A 21246-nucleotide genomic window follows, 5' to 3' on the forward strand; every position below is an offset into this window, starting at 1 on the left:
CAAGCAGTTGTATTTCTGCTTGTGCGGGAGGCGCCCTTATTGCACGGCTCCGGCGGCTCCTGCTGTCTCCCGGGCCCGCCACACCAGTTGCTGCTGGTTACGAGGGTCCGAACTAAGCACGGCCTCCCACTGCTCGTCTGTGGAGTTGGGTATTTGTGGGGCTGCCTTCACGTTGGGGCACGCCCATGTGGTGTGATATAGGGAGGCGTAAGTGTTACAAAGGGGACATTTGTATGACTGTAGAATTGGGAGTGTTGCATGTACTCTGCTTAAATAGAGGTGTGTATTGGTTTGTAATTGTCGACACGTTACGGCATCTCCACGTGAGAGGTCTTGCGTGGAGGTGGGTATATCGTTGTCTGTTCAATCTGTGGTGTTGTAGTATGGCGTTGTATTGCAATATGTACGGGCTCCATAGATGCGGTCGGATCCCTCTCTTGTAAACTTTTCTAGCCGAGAGTACATGGCACATAGAACCTAATCAGCATCATGTGTAGGTGCACCGCTTTTATTTGTTCTTAACTGAATGAAAATTAATTCATGTTGTGATTTCGCGAGCGCATTTCTCATGTGCACCTGTCGCGTGTTTGGCAATAGCGCAGGAGTAAGGACCGTCCGCGCTTGAGAGAGAGAGACCGGTCACAAGAGCGATCGTCACGCCAAAAGAAGTCTGTAGGCGTGACCGGTTCTGGGCGGGACTACAGAGACAGGAGCCGCCAAAGGGACCGCTACCGAGACAAGGAGAGGGAGCACGGCAGTCGCCACTAAATGTCCCTCTTCACCACCACGCGGTAAGCGTTTGCCGTGTTTTTTATTCCTACTTGAAATTCAATTCAGTAGGCCACTATTTACTTGGGTCTAACTCGCTAAAGCTTGACATGGGCATTAGAATAAAAACCAGAACGGCCCATAGGGTGTGACCTAATCCCTCCCACTTATCTTGAAACCTTGTTTCCGAATTCGGAGGCTGTGTGTCGTGATACTACGGGTGCTTCTGCACGCGACAGATGCTTGACATGAGAAAATGAGGCTTGGAGCAATGGGAATTGCATGCAAGAAATTTTATTTTTTCATGTGAAAACAAATCACTATTTCTTTCTTAAGTGTACCATGATAACTTGGTCAGGTAAGTCTACAAGACATTGCAATTTCCGGTTATGGTCATAACAAATTCGTGCAAGTGAAATTTGCATAAGTACATCTATTGTAAAAACCACTTTTCTAAAGCAAACCATAGTTTTCAGCAGAAAGAAGCATCGTCTGTTTGGTAAAATACCACGCACTGAGCTCACAGCATCAGAGCGAGGCTTTGCTTAATGTGACTCAGTCTTGAACCTTTTCTTGACTCGAGGCTTGAGACTAGAAGCAAAAAAAAATGAAAATGAAAATAAAGTACGGAACGTGGTTTCATCAGCTGTAGGAGAAAAAGAGAGAGAGAAAGAAGAGGACAGTGAAATGCACAGATTTGGAAAGGAAACAGCACGACACTGGAAATGCAAAGCACGACACCCACCTAGAATTTCAGGTTGCGACGGCAATGAAGCGGTCACCAACAGATTGCCGGACGACCGATGCGCTGATGATGTGTCCGTAATCGTCCACAATCCCAACATTCACTTGGATGCGGTAAGTGCGGCAACTCCTCAGACTGATCTGCAAGACAAAGGAGGGCAGTTTCTGGTGTTGAGATTTTAGTTCGGAGTGGGGAAGGGAAGGCCTTGATTTAGGGAACAGACTGCATGCTCATTTTTCGTTATTCATATGAAACATATTTACATACAAATTGACCTGCCGTCCCAGCCTTGCAAAAGTGCATGTCCAGCAAAGGTGTTGAAAACCAACACTGCAACTGCTAAGGGGGTTATGCGATGCTTTATTGCTTGAGAGTAATGGTAATTGTGACAGCACGCTGCCCCCTATAGCGGTGCTGCAACAACATTGAAGTCATTTGTCAGGCTGGTTCTTTTACATACGAAATGCTAGGAACGTCGCTCCTCACGTTGCATCTTGCCATCACTGTGGCAGCTTGCGCAGCAATAATCGTTACCGGGAAATGTATGCAGGGAGCACTACGTGCGTCGCATTGTTGTCAGGACCGCCTCATCAATTATGTGGTTTCGATGATTGCTTTGCGCTTGTTCTTTATTGAAATATATACTGCTCTGTATACGTTGCATGAGCGATTACAGAGAATGTATGCACTGTTCACTTCATTTTGCTAACTGATTGAAGCCTGTACCACACTGAAGTAGGGGCCACTGCTCTTGTCTTAGCACTGTCGCCAGGATCGGCCCACAATTTTGACGATAGATGCGAACACGAAAAATGGTGACCAACTACAGGCTAACAGGTTCGGTGTAAAATCAAAATCCAGCCTGCTTGAAGCACCAATGCTTTAGTGTGCGACTGGGCAGCCTACTCTAACCGAGTGGAGTGCCCACTTACCTGTAAGTAAAGCAGTTTAAACTGCATTCAGTGAACCGATAGCGTTCGCCATGCACAATAGTATGAACGGCACCAAACACTTAATGAATTAGTTCTGTACAAAACTGGCCTAGCACCTCCTGCACTCTCAACAGGCTCCGAAAGCATGGCGATTCAATTTTTTTTTTGTATACCACTCGCTATTTGTTACCAGAGTCTAGTCAAACCCACAACCTCGTGCTATCGAGCCACACTGCACAAACCCTGCACAGAATGAATCAAACGCAAACATAGAAGCATTTCAGTGTTCCACTGGTGAAGCAAATGACAATGCAGGCCATCCTGGAACAAGCTAAGGGTGCATACACATTGAACCTGCCAGTGTCGTGCTGTTGGTAGTACTCATCGCTTTCTCTCTCTACTTAAGGACAAGGGTTCATTGAGCAGAATGCAATTGTGTATTTTTTCATTGAGTCATAATTGAGTAAAGCATGTTGTTTCGGATTTCATTGTTTCGGATTACATGGGAATCCGTTTCCACAGATTCCCATGTAAATTTAAGTACGGAAGTGCCACCGTTCATGGAAATTTTCTGCCTGCACTCGCACTGTTTCGGTAAATACTCTGCGACGGTGCCTGACGCTGCGTCGGGATCATTGCAAACTAGGTAACGTATTCCGCAACTGTTCTTAGTCGTTCTGCGTGGAAATGAAGCAGGCCGTCAGTGCACAAAGCATTCGCTTTTTTTTTTCTTTTGAGGGGGGGGGGGGGAGTGTGGGGGGGAGGGCGTGGCGAAAGGTGTGCACCGATCTAAGGTCGTGCGCAGGCGTTTCTGATTTTTTATTTGTTCTGTTTGGTCTTAAAGCATCTCTCCTATGACAATATTGCACGAAACAAGGGCCAGGACTGCGTATACTTAAAGCGGTTGTTGATGAAGACTGCGCATGCGAGTTTCCCTGCAGCACGCGAAAGCGCTCATCGCGCTGGAAACGGGGCGCGCTGGCACACCTCACCGTCCCGCTCATATATTGTAAATCGACACCACTGAAATGTTTCCGTGTCATCTGGCATTTTTTGACAAGCATTCCGCAACTAAACTGGTGCATGGAGCCATGTATCTCGTCTTGAATGCACAGATAGCGGCTAGGGGGGTACTGCGCTTTCTTTACATCCGAACGTTACCGAATAAGTGATTGGTGGCAATTCTCCTACATCGCGTATAAATTACAAAACGTAAGGAGAAATAGTAATCTTTGCGGCGCCGGTTACATCGCAGACTTTAACTTTTATAGTATGCGGCGGGCCTCTTACGGCGCGCTTGTCTGTACGTGGAGTCACTTGGCCTGGACAGCCGCGCTTGTCGTCTCTCGTATTCCACGCCATATTATATGGCCAGCGTTAAACGTAGCCGCTCCTTTGACATCGCATCGCTGCGTGTCCTTGGAAAGGTCAAGGACCGCGCTTAGAGATACCAGAGGCCCGTAGGCCACCTGCTTCTGCAGGTGCGCACGCTTTCGTCTCGCCTCATCACCTCTATCCCCGCCATATTGAAACGTTCTCCGCGCCACCTATAGGCGCTGGAAAGTGCGAATCACTCGGATGCATATTTCGTGAAAATCGGTCCATGAGTGATCTCAGAAAAACGTTTTTTTTTTTTGCGTTGAACAGGCCGCGTCGGAGTTGGGGCCGAGGTAAATATGAGGCTGGGTGCCTCAATGCGCGCCTCCTGCCCCGCTCCGTGCAGGGTGGCCTCATTCTTGGAACGGATCGTTTCTGCGCCGCCCGGCTTTTTCCATCTCACTTTCTACGGCCACCACATGATGCTGACGTACGCTGCCTGACACCTACTCTCCCTTTCCCCCTGTATCCCCTCATCTTTCATCCCCCGCCCCCATCCCCAGTACGCTGCACCGTGCTCCCATATGGGCTGCAGAATTGAGCGTACTTTCCTTCTCCCAAATCACGAAGATGACTAGCTGCTGCGCGCTGCGGTTCTCTAATACTTCGACAAATGGCTGGCGATTATTTTCACGTTCGAGACATCGAAAAAGAAGGCTTCTATGGACGGTGAAGATTAAACAGTACAATTACGTGTCCGTGGGTAGTGCGAGTAAGCCTTACAAAAATGCCTATTAACATTATTTAGAACTTCTACCAACTTTCTATTTACTTTATTGACAATCTATTTACATTTACATTCTGGTAACATTTGTTCATACACTGCCAAAATACTTCTTTCTTACTTTTGTATAAATAATACTTTTAATACACAGTCAATAGACTTCCTTATTACTTTTGTATAAAAATATTTTAAATAAGCCGTTAAAAGACTTCCTTCATACTTTTTCACATAGAATATTTTAAGTTCCCCGTCAACATGCCTTCTAGCTTTTGTCTATATAACAACTTTAGCACTGCGTCAAAAGGCTCGTTACTTTTCTGTAAAGAATGCTTTACTATACATCATGAATTTTTTTTTTCTCAAGGACATTTATCCTCAGTACGCCCACAGCTCGTACTGTTTGCCGAAAAATATTAAGAATGGGAAGTAACTTGAGAGTTCTTGATAATTTTTTCTAACACACATTAATGCCGATATGTGACATACTCAGGAATCAAGCTCTTTGTTTTAAATCGTAGCCCCAATCCAAGTCGGTAGCGAATTGTTGACGGAGTGCTACTAAAATGTTTAAAGAAATATGTTCGTAAACAGAACTAATCTTTTTAAAGGTTCTACTGGACTACGTGAGCGTGCGGTGACGTCAGCACACTCCGAGAAATGTGTTTGCGCTACACCACCTGACCGGTGTGAGAGCGGAGAACTGTGCAGGCCGCGCACCAGTTGCACAGCTTCATCCCGGCCTTAGGGTTGGTTCACTAAAAGCCGATTTACGCTTGAGCCGTGACGCGTGCGGTCGTGCAGAAAACTGCACATTTCGCCCACTGGTTCACAAATTTCGGTATACGCTGGGCTCGCACATGCAGTGCAAACCGAAATGTGTGAATATCAGTACGCGAAATGCGCAGATTTTCAGCCGGCCACATGCCGTGCGGGCATGCGGGTGGTGTGGGGCTCGAGCGTAAATGGGCCCTTACCACGCACTGCAAGGCCGCCAATTAGCTTTGCAACGAGGTAATCGGATCAGTGCACTCCGCGATATAAATAGCACGGCCTATGCTGGGACGTGTCAGCACAGTGGCGTCACGCTATTTGTCAAAAAGAAGAAAAAGAGCCGGAACTCATGGTAACACGGCGCTGGAACGTTGTGGCTCAAATATCCAGAAGGCTGCAAAATACAGCTGCTGCTGAGTGAGCGCACAGGTAGAACAGAAAGAAAAGTTGAACTCTGTGCAGGTAACACCTTTCTGTGAAAAATAATGAAATTACCCTTGCCGTATAAAAAAAATTTAGCTTCATACGCGACCCTATTCGCACGCTTTCGTCCCTGCCTCCTACCGACGGCGTCTGCACGTTAAAGGTAACTAATAGGACGTTGCACCTAAATGAAGGCAAAGTAACGATGTCAACTGATCTGCTTTACGGCGATGGTAGCTTGCTGTGTGTGAAAACAGATTGAAAATAAATAATTACGCACTCCTAATATTTAGTGATTTCGCTTCACAACACGGCTACAAAATTTTGAGCTCCAACAAGGGGTCACCATGACATCCGTAATTATGGCATTCCAGATACCAAGAGCCAGGATATCAAAGGCCATGATTCTGCCGTGCTTCGGGCGCCGGAAAACTGCTAACGTCATAGCCGCCTCGCTTCGGACATTTATTTGACTATGAAAATATTGCTACAATACGCTTCAGCATTATTTTGCGCTGGGCGCCTTGGAGCAAAATTTTGTCTTTGAAAGCGACAAGCGCTAAAGGATGTTCTTGCGCAAAATAGGATAACCACATAATTTATTTAATACGACATTATTTTTCTATGTTTATTACATTTGGAGAAAAAAAAAGCCGGTTTTCAGAACAATATTTGCCTCGAAATATAAAAATATACAGTCCCTAAATGCACAACAATATTGAGCCGGCTGTCTTGTCAGGTGTTATTTTTTCAACCTCTGCCACGAGGTATGTACATTCCTCGAAGTGCAGTTCCCAGAAAGGAGTGCGCACAAAAAAGCCGGCCGCATTTTTCACCGAGAGGCGACGAATGTCTAAGTGGGAGTCATACCATCCCAAGGCGCAGGGAGGGGGGAATATTTCGGCGTAAAAAGGGGCTTCAGTTCTGCGGCGGTCAAGGCGAAGAGGATGGATGGAAAGAATGACACCTGCCTATCTCGCGCATGCGCACAAATTTGACATGGATGGTCCGAGTCGAGGCAAAGCAGGAGCCCGTCGCAATCGACCGTACCACGCCAGCTTCGCATAGGAACTGATGGCAATTCTTCGTGATTTGGGAGAAGGAACGTACTACGCTTAATTCTGTGCTGCAGAATTAAGCGTACTTTCCCAAATCACGAAGAATCGCCATCGGTTCCTTTGCGACGCTGGCATGGTACGGTCGGAAAGATGTAGGCGTTTCATCGCGCATTGTAGCAGCAATCTAGCTATTTTTGCTGCTGTTTATGCTTATGCTGTGTTGTGGATAATTCATCGTTGCAAGCCGACCAGCAACGTGTTTGCGAAGCCCACAGTGCTTTCTTCGTTCCGTGATGTGAACGTTTCTGCAGCTTCTCTGCCAGCTGCGATGCAGTGTCGTGTGAGGTGATTTAATATTGGCACCCTCCGTGTTTTAAACTGCACACGGCACAAATAGCGAACAGCGGTTCCTCAAGACAGCACTGCGTTGAAGTTTCATCTGTCTCCAAATTATATTAGAATATACGTTATTTTCTATCATTCTTCATAAACATATTATTTTGATGTTCTTTTACTTCAGTTTCTTATGCCGCATTTTGGCAGGTTATTATTGCGCGAACAGTAACGACGTGAAATGTTTTAAGAACGATTTTCTCACATACTTTAACTACGCCGCGTCATGCGGTTCGCTTGAAGTTCCTATAAACACGAAGCATAAAAATACTTCGTTTTCACAGCGTTCGCAATGACTTAATGTCTGGTAAATATTGTCTGATCATGAACTCATTGTTTGCTCTTTCCTACTCTGGCTGTACAGGATGAGGACGATGTACAGGACGGTTCACAATGACATACGGCTCAGCGAGCCGGTTCACAATGACATAGGTTGCACTGGTTAGACAAGTGCGAATGTGAAAGAAAATCGTTCGCACTTGTCTAACCACTGCAACTTATGTCATTGTGAACCCGTAGTTTTTGACACTGATATTTTGTTTTCGAGTAAAAATAAACGAACTCGTCAAAATACAGAAGCGTTCCATGCAATAAGGCGTGCTTAAAGATGCATAAGCCAGCGATCGGTTGCTATCACCGACAAAGAATTCGTATTCTTGAATACTGCTTCTATAACAGCGAAAATGACCGTAATCAGAGTCTTCTCCTTGGGGCATTTGGTCATTTGTGCCGCATTTTTTTTTTTAAACAAGACGTAGTGACCAGCCAGAAATCAGGAAGCGAGAACGGGAGTATTCTGTAAGGGTCCAACAAATGGACATGTCGATTTCGTCCACTGCTAAAGTTCTGCTTAGCTGGGCTGGAGTGCGCGTCAGAAGGAAACAGGCGGCTGCAGCCAATTCAGCAGCAGGCGAAATGGAAATGTCGACTAGGTGGCCACTTGTAGAATAGCCTCCTCCCCCAGGTAGCGACGAGTATAATTGTAAGACCCCGTACCTCAATGGGCTAACAAAAAATCGTACAGGACAGTACGACTTGTAGCACCCACGCCGTCATGTCTTGCTCACGGATTCCCCAAATGTCACCGGGCCAGCTTTGAGCGATAGCACACTCCACTAGACTGAATATTCACGGCACTAGAGCTTGGTAAAACCTAGAGCCTTCTGACCAGGGTGTTAGTGCAAAGCGTACGCTTCTTCAAACTCGCCAAGTATTGTGCACCTTACGAACGGCGACCCAACTAGCAATCGCGACTAAAATGTGGAAGCGGTGAACGAACTCTTACCGGAGGCGGGTTCGGGATGTTTTTCTCGTTGGAGAAGAGCTTGAGCTTGGAAAACGACAGCACCCGGCCGTACAACCAGAAACCGGGCCGCGGTGAATCCGGGTGGCAGTACTGACCAACTGCGCAAGTCCAAGGATACACTTTAGGGCTTAAATTCACTTCGCCACTAACAGACAAACACAAAAATGTAAAGAAAAACGCCTCTCTCGGGAGGCGGCGATAAGGCCAACGACGATAGCGTCTCGCTCACACTTACCGCATTGGCGCCCAGTGTAATCCGTGAAGGTGAGCCAGACCGTGTACTGCCACTTATCCACCAAGTTTGTAATCCGAAACTCAGGCGCTGGCTTCATGAACCTGCATGCGAGGGAGATAGTCGAGGCACGGTTATTTTTGACGAACACCATTATCACGCGATGAATACGCAAGCACGTCTCGAAACGAGCAGCTATAACACGATGATTGCACGATGCCATGCTGAGAAAGACATGAACAGACAGCAATATGCCTGGGTCGTGCATAGGCGATTGTTCCTAGAATCTGAATTACGCGCTGCCTGTAGGCACGAACATGCGCGACTCAAACAGCTTCCTCTCAGCACTGCTGAATCGGTTTAAATTGCAGGGATGCCTTAGCAAAATGAGTGACTATTGTTCGCGTCATTACTGTCCACTGTTTTTTTTTCCGACCAGCATGTACACCACGATGTGGAAGGTGAGGCTTCTCGGCAGGAACGCTAATGTATGTTCGGAAAGCTCATGCCAACAACGGAAGCCAGCATGCTAACCTGTGGAGTGCGATATTTCAACGCTTCTGAAAGCGAACCGTTTTGAGATCGGCCCCTTACACTATGGCGCGAAACCGCGTCGGCTGTAAAAAACACTCGCCTGCCCTGTGTGTGTATCAGTAGTTCTATCCTACGCCGCAGGAACTCGTGGTGGTTGACGAGGGTGACCCGGGGAAGCATGGCCGGCAGTCTGTCCACGATCGCCCGCTGTGGATCCACCATCTTCTTGGGAGGAAACTGGGGCCAATCGCTCCAATCGTGAACTTGGTCCGGGTGGTCACTAGGAAAGTCCGCCGGACGGACGAGGTTCGGCTGAATCCAGATCTGTGGCTCGCTCCTAACTACGACGGCTGGGGCGCCGGAGGTGGACGGCACGCTTTCGATGTCCCTCGAGTGGGACGGGCCGGCCGGTGGCTCGCTCCTAACGAAGACGGCTGTGGTGCCTGAGGTGGACGGCACGCTTTCGATGTCGTTCGACTGGGACGGACCGGCCAGTGGCTCGCTCCCAACGACGACGGCTGCGGCGCTGGAAGTGGACGGCACGCTTTTGACGTCCTTTGACTGGGACGGGCCGGCCGACGCGACGTCGCTGTTTCCGCTGTCACTGCCGGAAGAGCTGCTACTGCTGCTTTCGTCGCTGCTGCTATCGCCGCTGCTGCTCGTCGACAGCTTGCCACCGATTCCCATAAGCATGGCGTAGCCGTACAGACTAGGGTCGAGCCCAGCAGCAGCGGAGGTAGAAGCACGGCCCGAAGACGCCATCCTCGAGGCACAAGTGGAGTTGGCGGAGTGTATCGTAGGGAGCGCGACTTCAGCAGGTCTCCGATGGTCGACTAGCTGCCGTTTGCTGTGCAGCGACTTGTGTTATGGCGTGCTCGGGAAGTGGGCTACTGCAGAAGGCATGGGCATTGCTTTTTTTTGCTATGTTGACGACTTTGAAAGTATTTGGCACGTGCGCACTCACGGGTTCGATTTCAATTGGTGCCCATTGGTGTATAGCTTAGTTGGCTTTTCAACATAGGCGTGTCCTCGTTCGATTTTCTCCTCTCCCTCGAACCGCAGGTGGCCGAAAAACTTGTCTGGAATTTTTCCTTTGTTCTGACATACTGGACGAACATGTACACCCCTCCCCCCTTTCTTTTTTGGAGGACGTATGACCGGCGGGAAAGGACACTTCAAGGTCGATGGCCTGCTGTATTGCAAACTGAGTCATGGTGGTTCAGCGGGTGTATATTCTCGGAAAGAGCATGGATAGCAGAGAATAAAGGAGACGAGATGGTATGGCACCTTAGCGTTTGACAGCTGCAAATCACCGTGATCTCTGGCAAAAGCAGCGCCTGCCTTTTTACGAATGTGTAAGGCCAGAGGGAAGCTAGATACTCGACTAGGTTAGCTAGACTGGAAGAGAGGAGGGTGAGGGGAGGGAGAAAGTGGTTAGAACCGGCGCAGTGAATTAACGAGGCCTCACCACCCTTCGCTTGCTTCTCCCATACAATAGAGGGGGCGGGAATAAATTAAAGAAGTCGTAAAGAAAAGATAAAATAAAGAAAAAAAGGAGTGAACAATAAAAGTGTACCCGAAGTCGTGGATAACAAGAAGAGGCCAGAAGAACGAGTCTTCTGCGCTGGTGCTTGACATTTCCTTGGTCTTCGAACAAAATCATGTTTGCTGGCAGTACTCCTCAAGATCTTCGAATCCGTTGCTGAACTTTCAATCCAAGCATTCCTAAGTAGTAAAAAACGGAATTGCCATGTCGTGCCTTAAGTCTTTTCTCGACCAGATCCTGCATGCACAAAATGAGCGCCAGTTTTAATGAAGCAGGTTATCCTTGTGTAGCAGTGGCCACTGCGGCTGAGCGCCTAAAGAAGTCGGTTTCGAGGAGGACGTACGCAATTACAAAAAGCAGTAATTAATAGCAAAAAAAAGAGTAGTGGCAATTCTGTATATTCATTCAGTGTCGCACAGGCTTAAAAATGTTGCAAGTAGATATGATGTTAATGTTACTTTCACTGCTCCCAATAAGCTAGATAAAATATGCGCGGCCGTACTGAGGAAAAAGAAGCAGTTAAAAGGCAAAAAACGAACAGATATTTGTCCAGAAGCACAATAAGAACAACAGTTTTACTGACTGTCGTATGGTTGTGGTTTATAAAATTCCCCTTAGCTGTGGCCAGTTCTACGTAGGGCAAACGGGACGGTGTATCAATCAGAGGCTAATGGAACATAAAAGGTCATTAACCAGTGGATCGCCTTCTAATATTTCGCTACATTGCCGAGATTGTAACTGCATGCCAGAGATAGATGAATGCGCGATATTGCACAGGCATAAGAATGAAAATACGCGTCTTATGGTAGAGGCCTGGCATATCTATAATGGCGGAAGTGCGTGCGTGAGTAAGCCTTCGATTACTTTACACAAGGAAGAGATTAAGTGCCTTAACAGTTATCTCTCACGTAGACCGGCACGTGTACCCGACTGACACGTGTTGTTACCATTCCTGATCGAGCTTGCGCAGATGAGTTTTGTGTCTTCTTTCTTTTTCGCCTCTGTGCTCCATTCAGTTGATTGTCGGCGTTGGTGTTGTCCACTTCTCTTCTCTTGTGTCCTGTCTGCACGCCTCACCTCTTTTTTGCATAATGAATCCTTACCAACTAGCTCAGCTTTCTGTCGTTCTAAGCCTGGAAGGAGATGTAAACTATCCCCTTTCGCGCCTTTCTTAAGAAAGTTATAAATATTATCGCGCATAATTAAGATGGCGAATAGTTAAGCTGTTATATAATTGTTGACGAAGTTGCCCGAGAGGATTGTTCGTTATTGAAGTATGGTATAACTCTTGCTGAAGTAGACGATTGTGTTAAACTAGAGGCTTCTGTATAGGCATGGTATGTATCCTAGATGCCGCATATACGGGGTCATCATGTCTAAGCTTTCCAGAATGTTTTAAATTATGCCTGTTGCAGATAACGTAATTCCTTTCCTTCAGCTGGATTATTCGAAGAGGCGGACATTACTGGAAGGAATCATCAAAACACACATATTAAAATAATTAACACAAATTCACCAATAAACTTCATAAATATTTACGGCACGTAGTACGATTTAGGAACTGTTATTGGTGAATTTGCAAGACAAATCCACTTGAAATTAATCTCCGGGATGACACCAGTCACGATATATAATTTCCCAAAGTGTGGGACGAAATACATGCGCACTCGAGTGACTCTATTGTTCAACGCGTAAAAGTGCGTTTCGTTAAAAAGTCAGACAACAGTGAATTCTCGCTACGAGCTTGATGTCGCATATCTCAAAACTGGTGTCATTATGGAAATTTATTCCAAATGGATACACCTTAATGCCATCTGTGAATTGAAATTATATGCCGTTATGTTATTAATTAAGAAGCTAACTTATGATTTTTTTTTAATTTTTTTTTAATTAGCAGATTATGTGTTTCGCTTTCAGCAGCGACTATGCCCGCCTCTCCGATTAATCCAGCTCAAGGACTGCAACTATGTCAACTGCAAGAGGAGATTAAAAGAAATGAAAAATCCGGAAAACCTAAATATTATCATCCCGAAATATTTGGTATAGTGCTAGTTGTTGCGTAGCTTTAATGAAACCTGTCTCGTTTTGTAGTTATACCATCTACTGCCAACTCTATTTTTTGGGAAGGTGGGCCCCGATTTGCGAAACTGATTTTTCTGAAGGATGTAGAGATAGCCTTGGGTGTTTTGTATGGATAGGACTTTCGGCCCTTTTCGTTATGTTTAAATCCAATGGGTGATTTTCCATGTTCAAAGAGATACATTTTTCTGAAGTTCTCCGAACTGGGTGGTGTTTCGCGAGCCTCTATAAAAAGGCAGCTACAAGTCGCGCGCGCAACTCCTAGGCGTATGCGAAGACCTCTCACTCACACTTTTTGGAGCCGCTCTTCCCAAGTTCGGGAGAGGCCGCAATTTCATCATGGTTACCTCGAATCGAGACAGAAGAAATTTCAGACAAGCGCGCCTCTCGACGGTGAAAGTGGTTTGTCAACATCATTTGTACTATATCGCGGCATCAACTCTGTCAACAATTGAACTCCTTTTTTTTTTGTCTTGAAGTGTCTTGAAGTGTTTTGTCTTTTACTGAATTCTGTGACTTTCTTATCAACTGCACCACCGAAGACTGGCCGATCGTGGTGATAATGCAGGCGGATCGAAATAAGCAATATAATTGGAATACAATCATTCCTATGATTAGAATTATCATATAATTGGAATAGAATCAAGTTGCTAAAAGAAAATACGATAACGGCAGAGATGTCGCGACTTAGCGCACGCACTGTCAAGATGTCCGGAACGCTCCCTGCCCTCGTGTCGGTCGACGACATCTTTTTTGTCTGACAATGGATGACGCGAACATGGATGCACGACCAACGTGTGCAAGTGAGCCCTCACCGGCCGTCTGTGGCGGATGCTGACCACCTGCTGTGGCTGCGTTCAAGGCCTCAAAGACTACGAGAGAAAAAGTTCTTAGAGGTCTGCGGATATACGGACAGACCAACCCACAGACTCTACGAACGGTTGATTCGGGCAGTGGTCTCGTCAAGCGGTTGATTCCGTTTTTTACCCATAATTCATTCTGCGAAGTTTTCCATCAAATAAATTGAATTGAAATTATTTATCCGTCATGGGTCCCACAGGGAGCTTACGCTGCTTCTTGTTGATGAACGACGGCACGCTTTTATTGACCGTTACATTTCGTATGGCAAACAGTACGATTAAAAACGACAAGGTGAGGCGCAAGTAGCGTTCCGTTTCCAATGCAACGCTTGCCATAGGCACAAATTTATTCCCGAGCAATGTGGTGGAGATTGACTGGTTCCGAGTCTCCTTGTTTTCAGGAAATAAAGATCTCTTCATGTCGTTGTTCACCATTAACTTCCACACAGACTGGCACGTTAACACTTGCTCGGCATAGCACGTTCATTCATACACACCGTTCGATAGCATATCTGGATAACGCGGTATAATATGGACGACGGGAAGCCATTTTGAAAAGAAACACACAGCCAAAGAAACTATATCGCCCCCCAGCCATGGCTTCCATAAACTGCCAGCCAACAAGGGATGATGTCGGAATATTTCGCCAACTCCTTCAAAAGCAATATCCAAATGATATCCTGGGCTTTCTTTAGGCGCATCACAATGGGGAGAGGGTGGAGGGGGCGACTCCGTATTAATTTTGACCATCTCTAGTTCTTCTACGTGTACTCAATGCACGGTGCCTGGGAGTTCTTCCATTTCGCCCTCATCAAAATGCAGCCGCAGCAGCCACGATTCGATCCCTCGACCTAGTGCTGCAAAGCCACCACGAGGGCTAAAAAGTAATTTACTGCTCTCAATGTTTAAGTGCCAAGTTTTCTCTTTCTCTCTATCGTGTTAGTTCAGACGCTTTTCGCAGCACTGATCGACAGAGGCAGGCTCGACGAATGCACATGATTTGCTATAATTCAATAAGTCTTTAACAGCCACGAAAAAAAAACCGTTGGGGTGCGTAAAACGAACCTCTGTGTACACGGAAGTTTCCCTGATATGACTGTCCTGGCGAAAGCGAAGCGGTGAAGCACATGAAGAAGATGAACACGGGACACACGCTGGTCTTACGTTTCTTTCGAAAAACGTCCGCAGGCCAAGCAGAGGCTTTGCCGATGTCGCAGCCAACAATAACGCCCAAGATGTTGCAGATGTCCATCACTTCCAAGAAATTCGAATTCTTTTGTGGTTGAGATTAGCGAAGAGAGATAGTGATCGCTCTTGAATTAAATTGGAGAGGTTAATACCTGGCGGAAGGCCCACAGCATGTTATTATCTCCGTGATAGCGATGATAACTGAAATGATACACAAGACTCAAGGAACATGCACGACAATTTACACAGGTGGGACGCACGCATAAAAGTAAAAACCGCTTTCGTAGCGCATAATTCTCGGGGCCTGCTGCGGCTCTCACTCACTGCCGTTTTGAAAAATGCCTTTCCTGCTTGCAACCCCGGGCCAGAATGGCGCAGATATAAAATTCGGGAGCCCACGGGCATTTTGTTTTTGCGCCTTGTCAGCAAGGTGAATGTTTCTTTCAATCCTTGCATTTACAAAAATGTTCAATGATTTCAACTTCTCTTGAAGTGCAGCAGGCATCGGTGTAGGACATTCGGGACGCTACATCTACGATGTGATTGTGTGATGAGTCAGTCTTGGATTCCACGGGCACTTGCGGGTCTAGGCCCACTTGTCACGCGGCCATTCGTCATAGGCCGGCTCCCCGTAGGAAAAGTGGTCAGGAAGGTGAACTTCTCGTAGGGGATATCATACGATAACTTCTCGTGGCGCCGGACTTTTCGTCACGCGGGAAAGCCGAGTTCGGAGCTGGTTTGCGATGCGACCAGCAATCTGTTTTGCTTGCCTCACGTCCCCTTAGCAAGAAAAGTGATTTTGAAGGCCTCGTTGAAGCGCCCCTCACGAGGTCTGGCCATTTTGAGCTGACAAGCTCACTGCATACAATGCGCGCTAACGACCGTGTCTGATCCCTTCGCGCCGCGCACAGAGCTTAAATTTCAAGCGAAACGCTGTTTGCCCTTAGCCTCGCGGGGGCCGCGCGGCTACATGCATGTCATTGCTGTGACGTCACTCACATTTGCACGTGACTTCGACATTTAGTTGAGGCAACATCAGTTATTTGTTTAAACTGTTGCTTCAATAGACAGATTCATTTTTAGAGAAATATTAAAGCATACAAACCGAAAGTCTGCGTGTTTCGGTTTTACTTCGGGCTGTAGCGAGCGAGATGTATACTTCCATTTCGTCAGCTTGCTTTCTTGTCATTTTCTACCGTGTTCCAGCGGCGCCCTCTCATCCTCTCGCGTCTGCCTCAGTGCTCGTGGCTGTGGCACTGACTTATACCGCATAAAATAAACCTGGAAGCTGCTGCTCTACTGCTGTACCCGCCTGTTTGTACGAGCGATTAAACCCGACTTACTTGTACCACTAATAAGGTGTTGCCGAGCGCGCAAAAATTGTCCGCTGAGCGAAACGAGATAAACGAAACAGCTCGCGCGCGAAACCGTCGCTGGAAGTGGGCCACTCAACAAAAAACCCGAGAGAAAGGGAAACAAAAAAATTTACCGACGATTACGTTACTTCCTAATGCGAAATTTGAGCGCAGCAAATAAGCTGTTTCACCTTTTCGATAGATTGAAGCAAAGAAATCGAGCAACACATGTATGCGCTATCACAGAATTTTTTTTATTTTTCACACGTATTCCTTTAACAAAGACTCCACTAACAGTTCTTGACAGTCATGAAGGAAGCTTTGTGGTCGGAGAAATAGACTGATATATGTTCGACTTGGTACACCAATGCTTGATTCTCAAAGACGAGATCTATACAAGTGCCTCGCGAGGTTGTCACAGCCGTGGGACGCGTTACGAGCGAGAGAAACGGGATGTTCTCCCGCATAAGTGTTAGGAAATTGCTGTTTGTCTTTATGTCAACATTAAAGTCCCCCACTACCAACATCGGTGTGGATCGATGGACGGTTAATGCGAGTTGCAGGAAGTGCACGACGTCTTTCGTGAGTGCGGTAGCGGACTCACGAAAGCGGTATCAGTCGGTCGCTGCTAGCGCTGGGGGGATGAAAGGGGGGCGGAGCTGGTTATGAGGCCGACGACAACGCGAAACCCAGGAACGGACGCCAAAGAGCCATTTGTGTAGCCAGCCCTCCTCCACAGTCTCTCCTCCTCCCTTCCATCATCCTCCCTCGCCCGGAGAGCCGACAGCGCGCATGCGCGGCGGCGGAGCAGCGGCGCATGCGCGGCGGCGGAGCGCGGCGGCGGAGGCGAGCTGGTTACGAGGCCGACGACAACGCCGACGACGACGACGCCGACGACGACGCGAAACCCAGGAACGGACGCCAAAGAGCTGCGCTCTAAAAAGGAAGGCGGGGCCCGTGACTTATTCGTCACGCGATTCTCATGGTGCGGTGTGGTAGATTGGAGGGAAGGAATTTCGTTTGCGGAGGCTAGAGGGGGGTCAAGTGGACAGAGTGTCTATGTTGGCTGAAACGCTTGCATCCTGAGATTATGGGTTGGCGGCACTTAATATAATTCTGTCTCTGCTATGAATGAACTAATGTGGAAAATTATTGTAGTAGAACACTCCTTAGAGGGCACGTGACAATTGCCAGTATATAACCGAAATTTATTTGTGGGCTACTGAAGAGCGCCTAAAAGAGCCGTCAAACTTGCGAAAAATGATTTTTTTAACTAGTGGCTTATTTTCTTCAGATGGGGCGAGACATTGCCAGGTGGCATGAAATAATTGCAAACAGGGCACAAATGAACTTGTATGCTTCTGGATGAAGTTGATGAAGTTGAGAGTATGATGGAAGCCCGTCTGGGCGGGATGATGCATACTTAAAAGGCGGTGTCCAGACCTTTTCTTTTTAAGTATGCATCATCCCGACCAGACGGGCTTCCGTCATACTCTCAACTTCATCCATTTGCGACAGGCGTACGGCCAGCAAGTGATCACTGAGTGAACAAGGCTCCCGTGGGGGAGCTGAAACGTAAATAACTCTTTTAAACCATTTTTGGTCGGTGTCCAGACCTCTTCCTTGTATGCTTCTTAAAGCAACGGTTTCTTTACCTCTTCCTTCCATGTTCCCACTGCTGCTGCTGCTTCTGTGGGCTGGTGGCGTGCACCGCACCGGGGGATGATTCAGAGCGTGTATATAGGCGACAGCCGCGAGAAGAGGGGAAAGGCGACGGGAGAAACTCGTTTTCACCCCACCGCGTCGAATGTGCAAAATGCCCTCTGGAGCTCCCTGGCCGTGGTCATCTTAGCAACTTGACAGCTGTAATTATCCGTGACTTCCCTGAGAAGCATTCAAGAAACTGCAGCGCTTCCCTTTCTACTAACGTGCGAGGCCAGAGGGGACGCATAACTAACACTGCTAAAACTAAATCCACATTATTCGAAGCCAAGAACAAAAACGCTACGCTGCCTGCTGACATCACACTTAATTCGGAGAAAATTGAACTAGTGAGCTCAGTTAAGAGCCTAGAGATCATTCTCGACTACGATATGTCATGGAATAGCCACATATTATCACTTGTCACTAAACGTTCATATATAGTTGGCCTGGTTCTCCCTTAGGTACCTTCCACGCCATGTAAAAATGCTTATATATAACTCCCTTTGCATCAGTCATCCTAATTATTGCTACCTTGTCTGGGGTACCACGTCTGTCACAAATATAGGTAGATTATTCAGCATTCAGAAAAAAATTCGATATGTGATGTACCATGGGATTCCCCAAGTGAAGCTCTTTTCCAAGAACTGAAAATACACAAAGCGCAAAATTTATACACTTACAGGTTAGTCCGTGCATACGTTACGGAGTGTAAATCGAGTAATTGTTATATCTGTGCCATAGCTAACCTTAAACAGACCATACGCCAGTATCGAACACGATCTCCAGAATATTGGTAAGTAATGTACCCGCGCACTAATTATGAAAAGCAAATGATTGCTTATACGCTGCCTGTCCGGCTTAACACACTCATCGCAGATGATATCGATGTTTCACAGTCTTCGTTAACTAGTCTGTACAAATACTATTGCTGCTAGAGCTGGTTTTATGCTTAATAATTTGTACTTGTAGATCACAATATTACTTTTGCAACATCATCTGTTGTTAGTATGCATGTCTGATCTGAGTGTCGTTTTTTTTCTCTCCATACTGCTGATTTCTTAATATGTAAGTTAAGTAACTTGCATTGGGTTATCAATTTTTGTTTGTTTCTTTGCGTTATTTTATTCGTATTATTCTCCTTTACTGTTATCATTCCCACATGCACTCTCGTTCCCCCTGCTGCTGCCATAAAATGGGTTTTAGGACTTAGTCAAGCTGCTGACGCAGCTTTTTTCCTCAAGACCTGTCCATATTCAATTGTATGTTGTATATGGGAAATAAAGCACTTATTTACTAACTGTAAAGAGGAGAAGGAGAGAGGAGATGGTGGAAGTTCACATATAAGAGAGGGGGGAGGAGACGTGAGAACGCAATCAGCAACTATAGACCTTTTCATCGGGTGAGGAGGATAGGGCGCGCGGCGAGCCTTTCCTCCTCCTTGGCTTGTGCGATCCGGCGCGGAGCTGCCTGAAAGTATTGCTTCATACTGAAAGTTTTACACCATACCTTGTGAAATTTACGCCATGTATCAAATAAGGTCGTCAGGGAAGCCTTTCAGTGCATCGGTAACAACAGTAGACAGAAATATGTCTTGGGAGTGAAAAAATGTGACGCGCATAATCAGTCGCGGTGTATGCGCATTATCAGTCGCGGTGTTGGTATATGTTGTGAAATATTTTGCTTATATCGGTTCGATTCAACAACGAATACCGGTGTCTTTGTATTATCCGCATTAAATGGTAAATATGCTCACTGTCCGATCGCTTGGCGTAGGGAGTAAAACATAAAATATAAGAGCGCGTGCTCGCCTCACGGCCAACCTCAGGCAACCACGAAACATCTAAGCTGCTGGCGCTATCAAATATTTGTGATACACCGGCACCTTTCTCACGCATATCAAGTCTAATAGGCTTGAAATTACTATATCTCTACGCTCTCCTTCCTGCATGAAGCCGATGGCGCTGCTCAACACAGCGATCACGGCGGTTGGTGAACCAGCATGATACATATATAAGCTGCGCGCTTCGGCATTGCCTTTCTGGCCTATATAGAGCCACAATATATGAGAGGGATCGCATAAAAAGAATGCGGTGGCTATTTTTGAGGACAACATTTCCGTAATACGCGTGAGTGCGCCGTAGAGAACGGAACGAACACAACTGGAAAAAAAAAGTTCGGTTATCATCATCTTTCTCGAAAAAGCTAGAGAAAACGAGCTAACACCGCAATACGCCTTCGCATAGTCACGCCACACAACGTTTCTTACTATAACCTCTGATATATATAACGATATATAACCGCTGACGCCGTATGTTTGAACCATGCTCTATATAGAACAAAGATATCTGCAATCCAGCACCTGCCACGGCTTAGGACCCTCGCGCAGTTCGTAAACGGTCGCTTTGCTGGACAAGCTTAATTCAGACTGCAAGGTACGTATGTATACGCAGTGCACATACCTGCATTCGGTATACCTTATCACCAACTGTTAAGTCACCTTCTTACCTCATCAACGAATCACTCCTGCAACCAAGTGTGCTGGTCTGGGTTTTACTTGCATTTTCCCCTATGCAGTTGGTAAAAGTATTTGGCTGTTTATTGTAACTTCATATTTCAAACATTTGGTTGCATAAGAGGCTTTGGCAACACTGGCAACCCAGTTTCATGAAGGCTGGGCAGGCTTCATGAAAGGCCACTAGTACCTCCTCGTTGCAGACTGTGCTCAACATTCTTCTTGGTTCGACTGACTAAGAACCCATATATCTTTCCTCCGAAGTGGCTGGTACTGGCGATGCTTTGATGCAGAAAGAGGTTACTGTCGCACATGTCAACCTTAGGCCAGAAACCAATCTGGCACAGGTGGAAATAGTCTTGTCCTTCCCAGATGGTGGTTCAGCCCCGCGAGGAACATTCTGTTGCGAAGAGAGTATACCACGGGCCCCTTTTCCTTCTTTCCACGAATGCTGTGGGCTCCTCGATACGGGGGAAGCCTTTGTGCAGAAATAACAGCGACGGAGCTTCGGGCATGTGCTCTCGCGCGGCCTCCACCGCGCCTGAGACGTCGCTACGTGCACATGTCGCGCCCTCTTCCCTCGCTCGGCTGCATCGGGCATCAAAAATCGATTAGTTAAGGACGAATCGATCTTGTATGCGGAGTGTTCACGCGACCATTTTTGGCCTCTTTGAATCAGTAAAGGCAAGGCGCAGAAGGCCAGGACTCAGGAAGAAGAACACAAACGACAGGACCGGCG

The 21246-nt window shown here is 46.8% G+C and overlaps 1 protein-coding gene across 2 annotated transcripts; it reads right to left on the minus strand.

Moving 5' to 3' along the window:
* Positions 1-1040: 1040 nt before the first annotated feature.
* On the minus strand, positions 1041-10623 carry LOC139057878 (optomotor-blind protein-like). Of its 2 annotated transcripts, none has more exons than XM_070536643.1 (5): positions 9364-10623; positions 8733-8833; positions 8477-8595; positions 1514-1653; positions 1041-1359 (listed from the first exon to the last, which is right to left on the minus strand). In XM_070536643.1, the coding sequence occupies exons 1-4, from the start codon at positions 10023-10025 to the stop codon at positions 1522-1524; spliced, it is 1014 nt and encodes a 337-aa protein (XP_070392744.1). In that variant the 5' UTR covers positions 10026-10623; the 3' UTR covers positions 1041-1359; positions 1514-1521. The 2 variants fall into 2 exon arrangements, with proteins under 2 accessions (XP_070392744.1, XP_070392745.1); XM_070536644.1 differs by having other exon boundaries at positions 1041-1414.
* Between the last annotated feature and the right edge of the window lie 10623 nt (positions 10624-21246).

Source organism: Dermacentor albipictus, chromosome 3 (genome assembly GCF_038994185.2).
Source record: "Dermacentor albipictus isolate Rhodes 1998 colony chromosome 3, USDA_Dalb.pri_finalv2, whole genome shotgun sequence".
NCBI lineage: Eukaryota > Metazoa > Arthropoda > Arachnida > Ixodida > Ixodidae > Dermacentor > Dermacentor albipictus.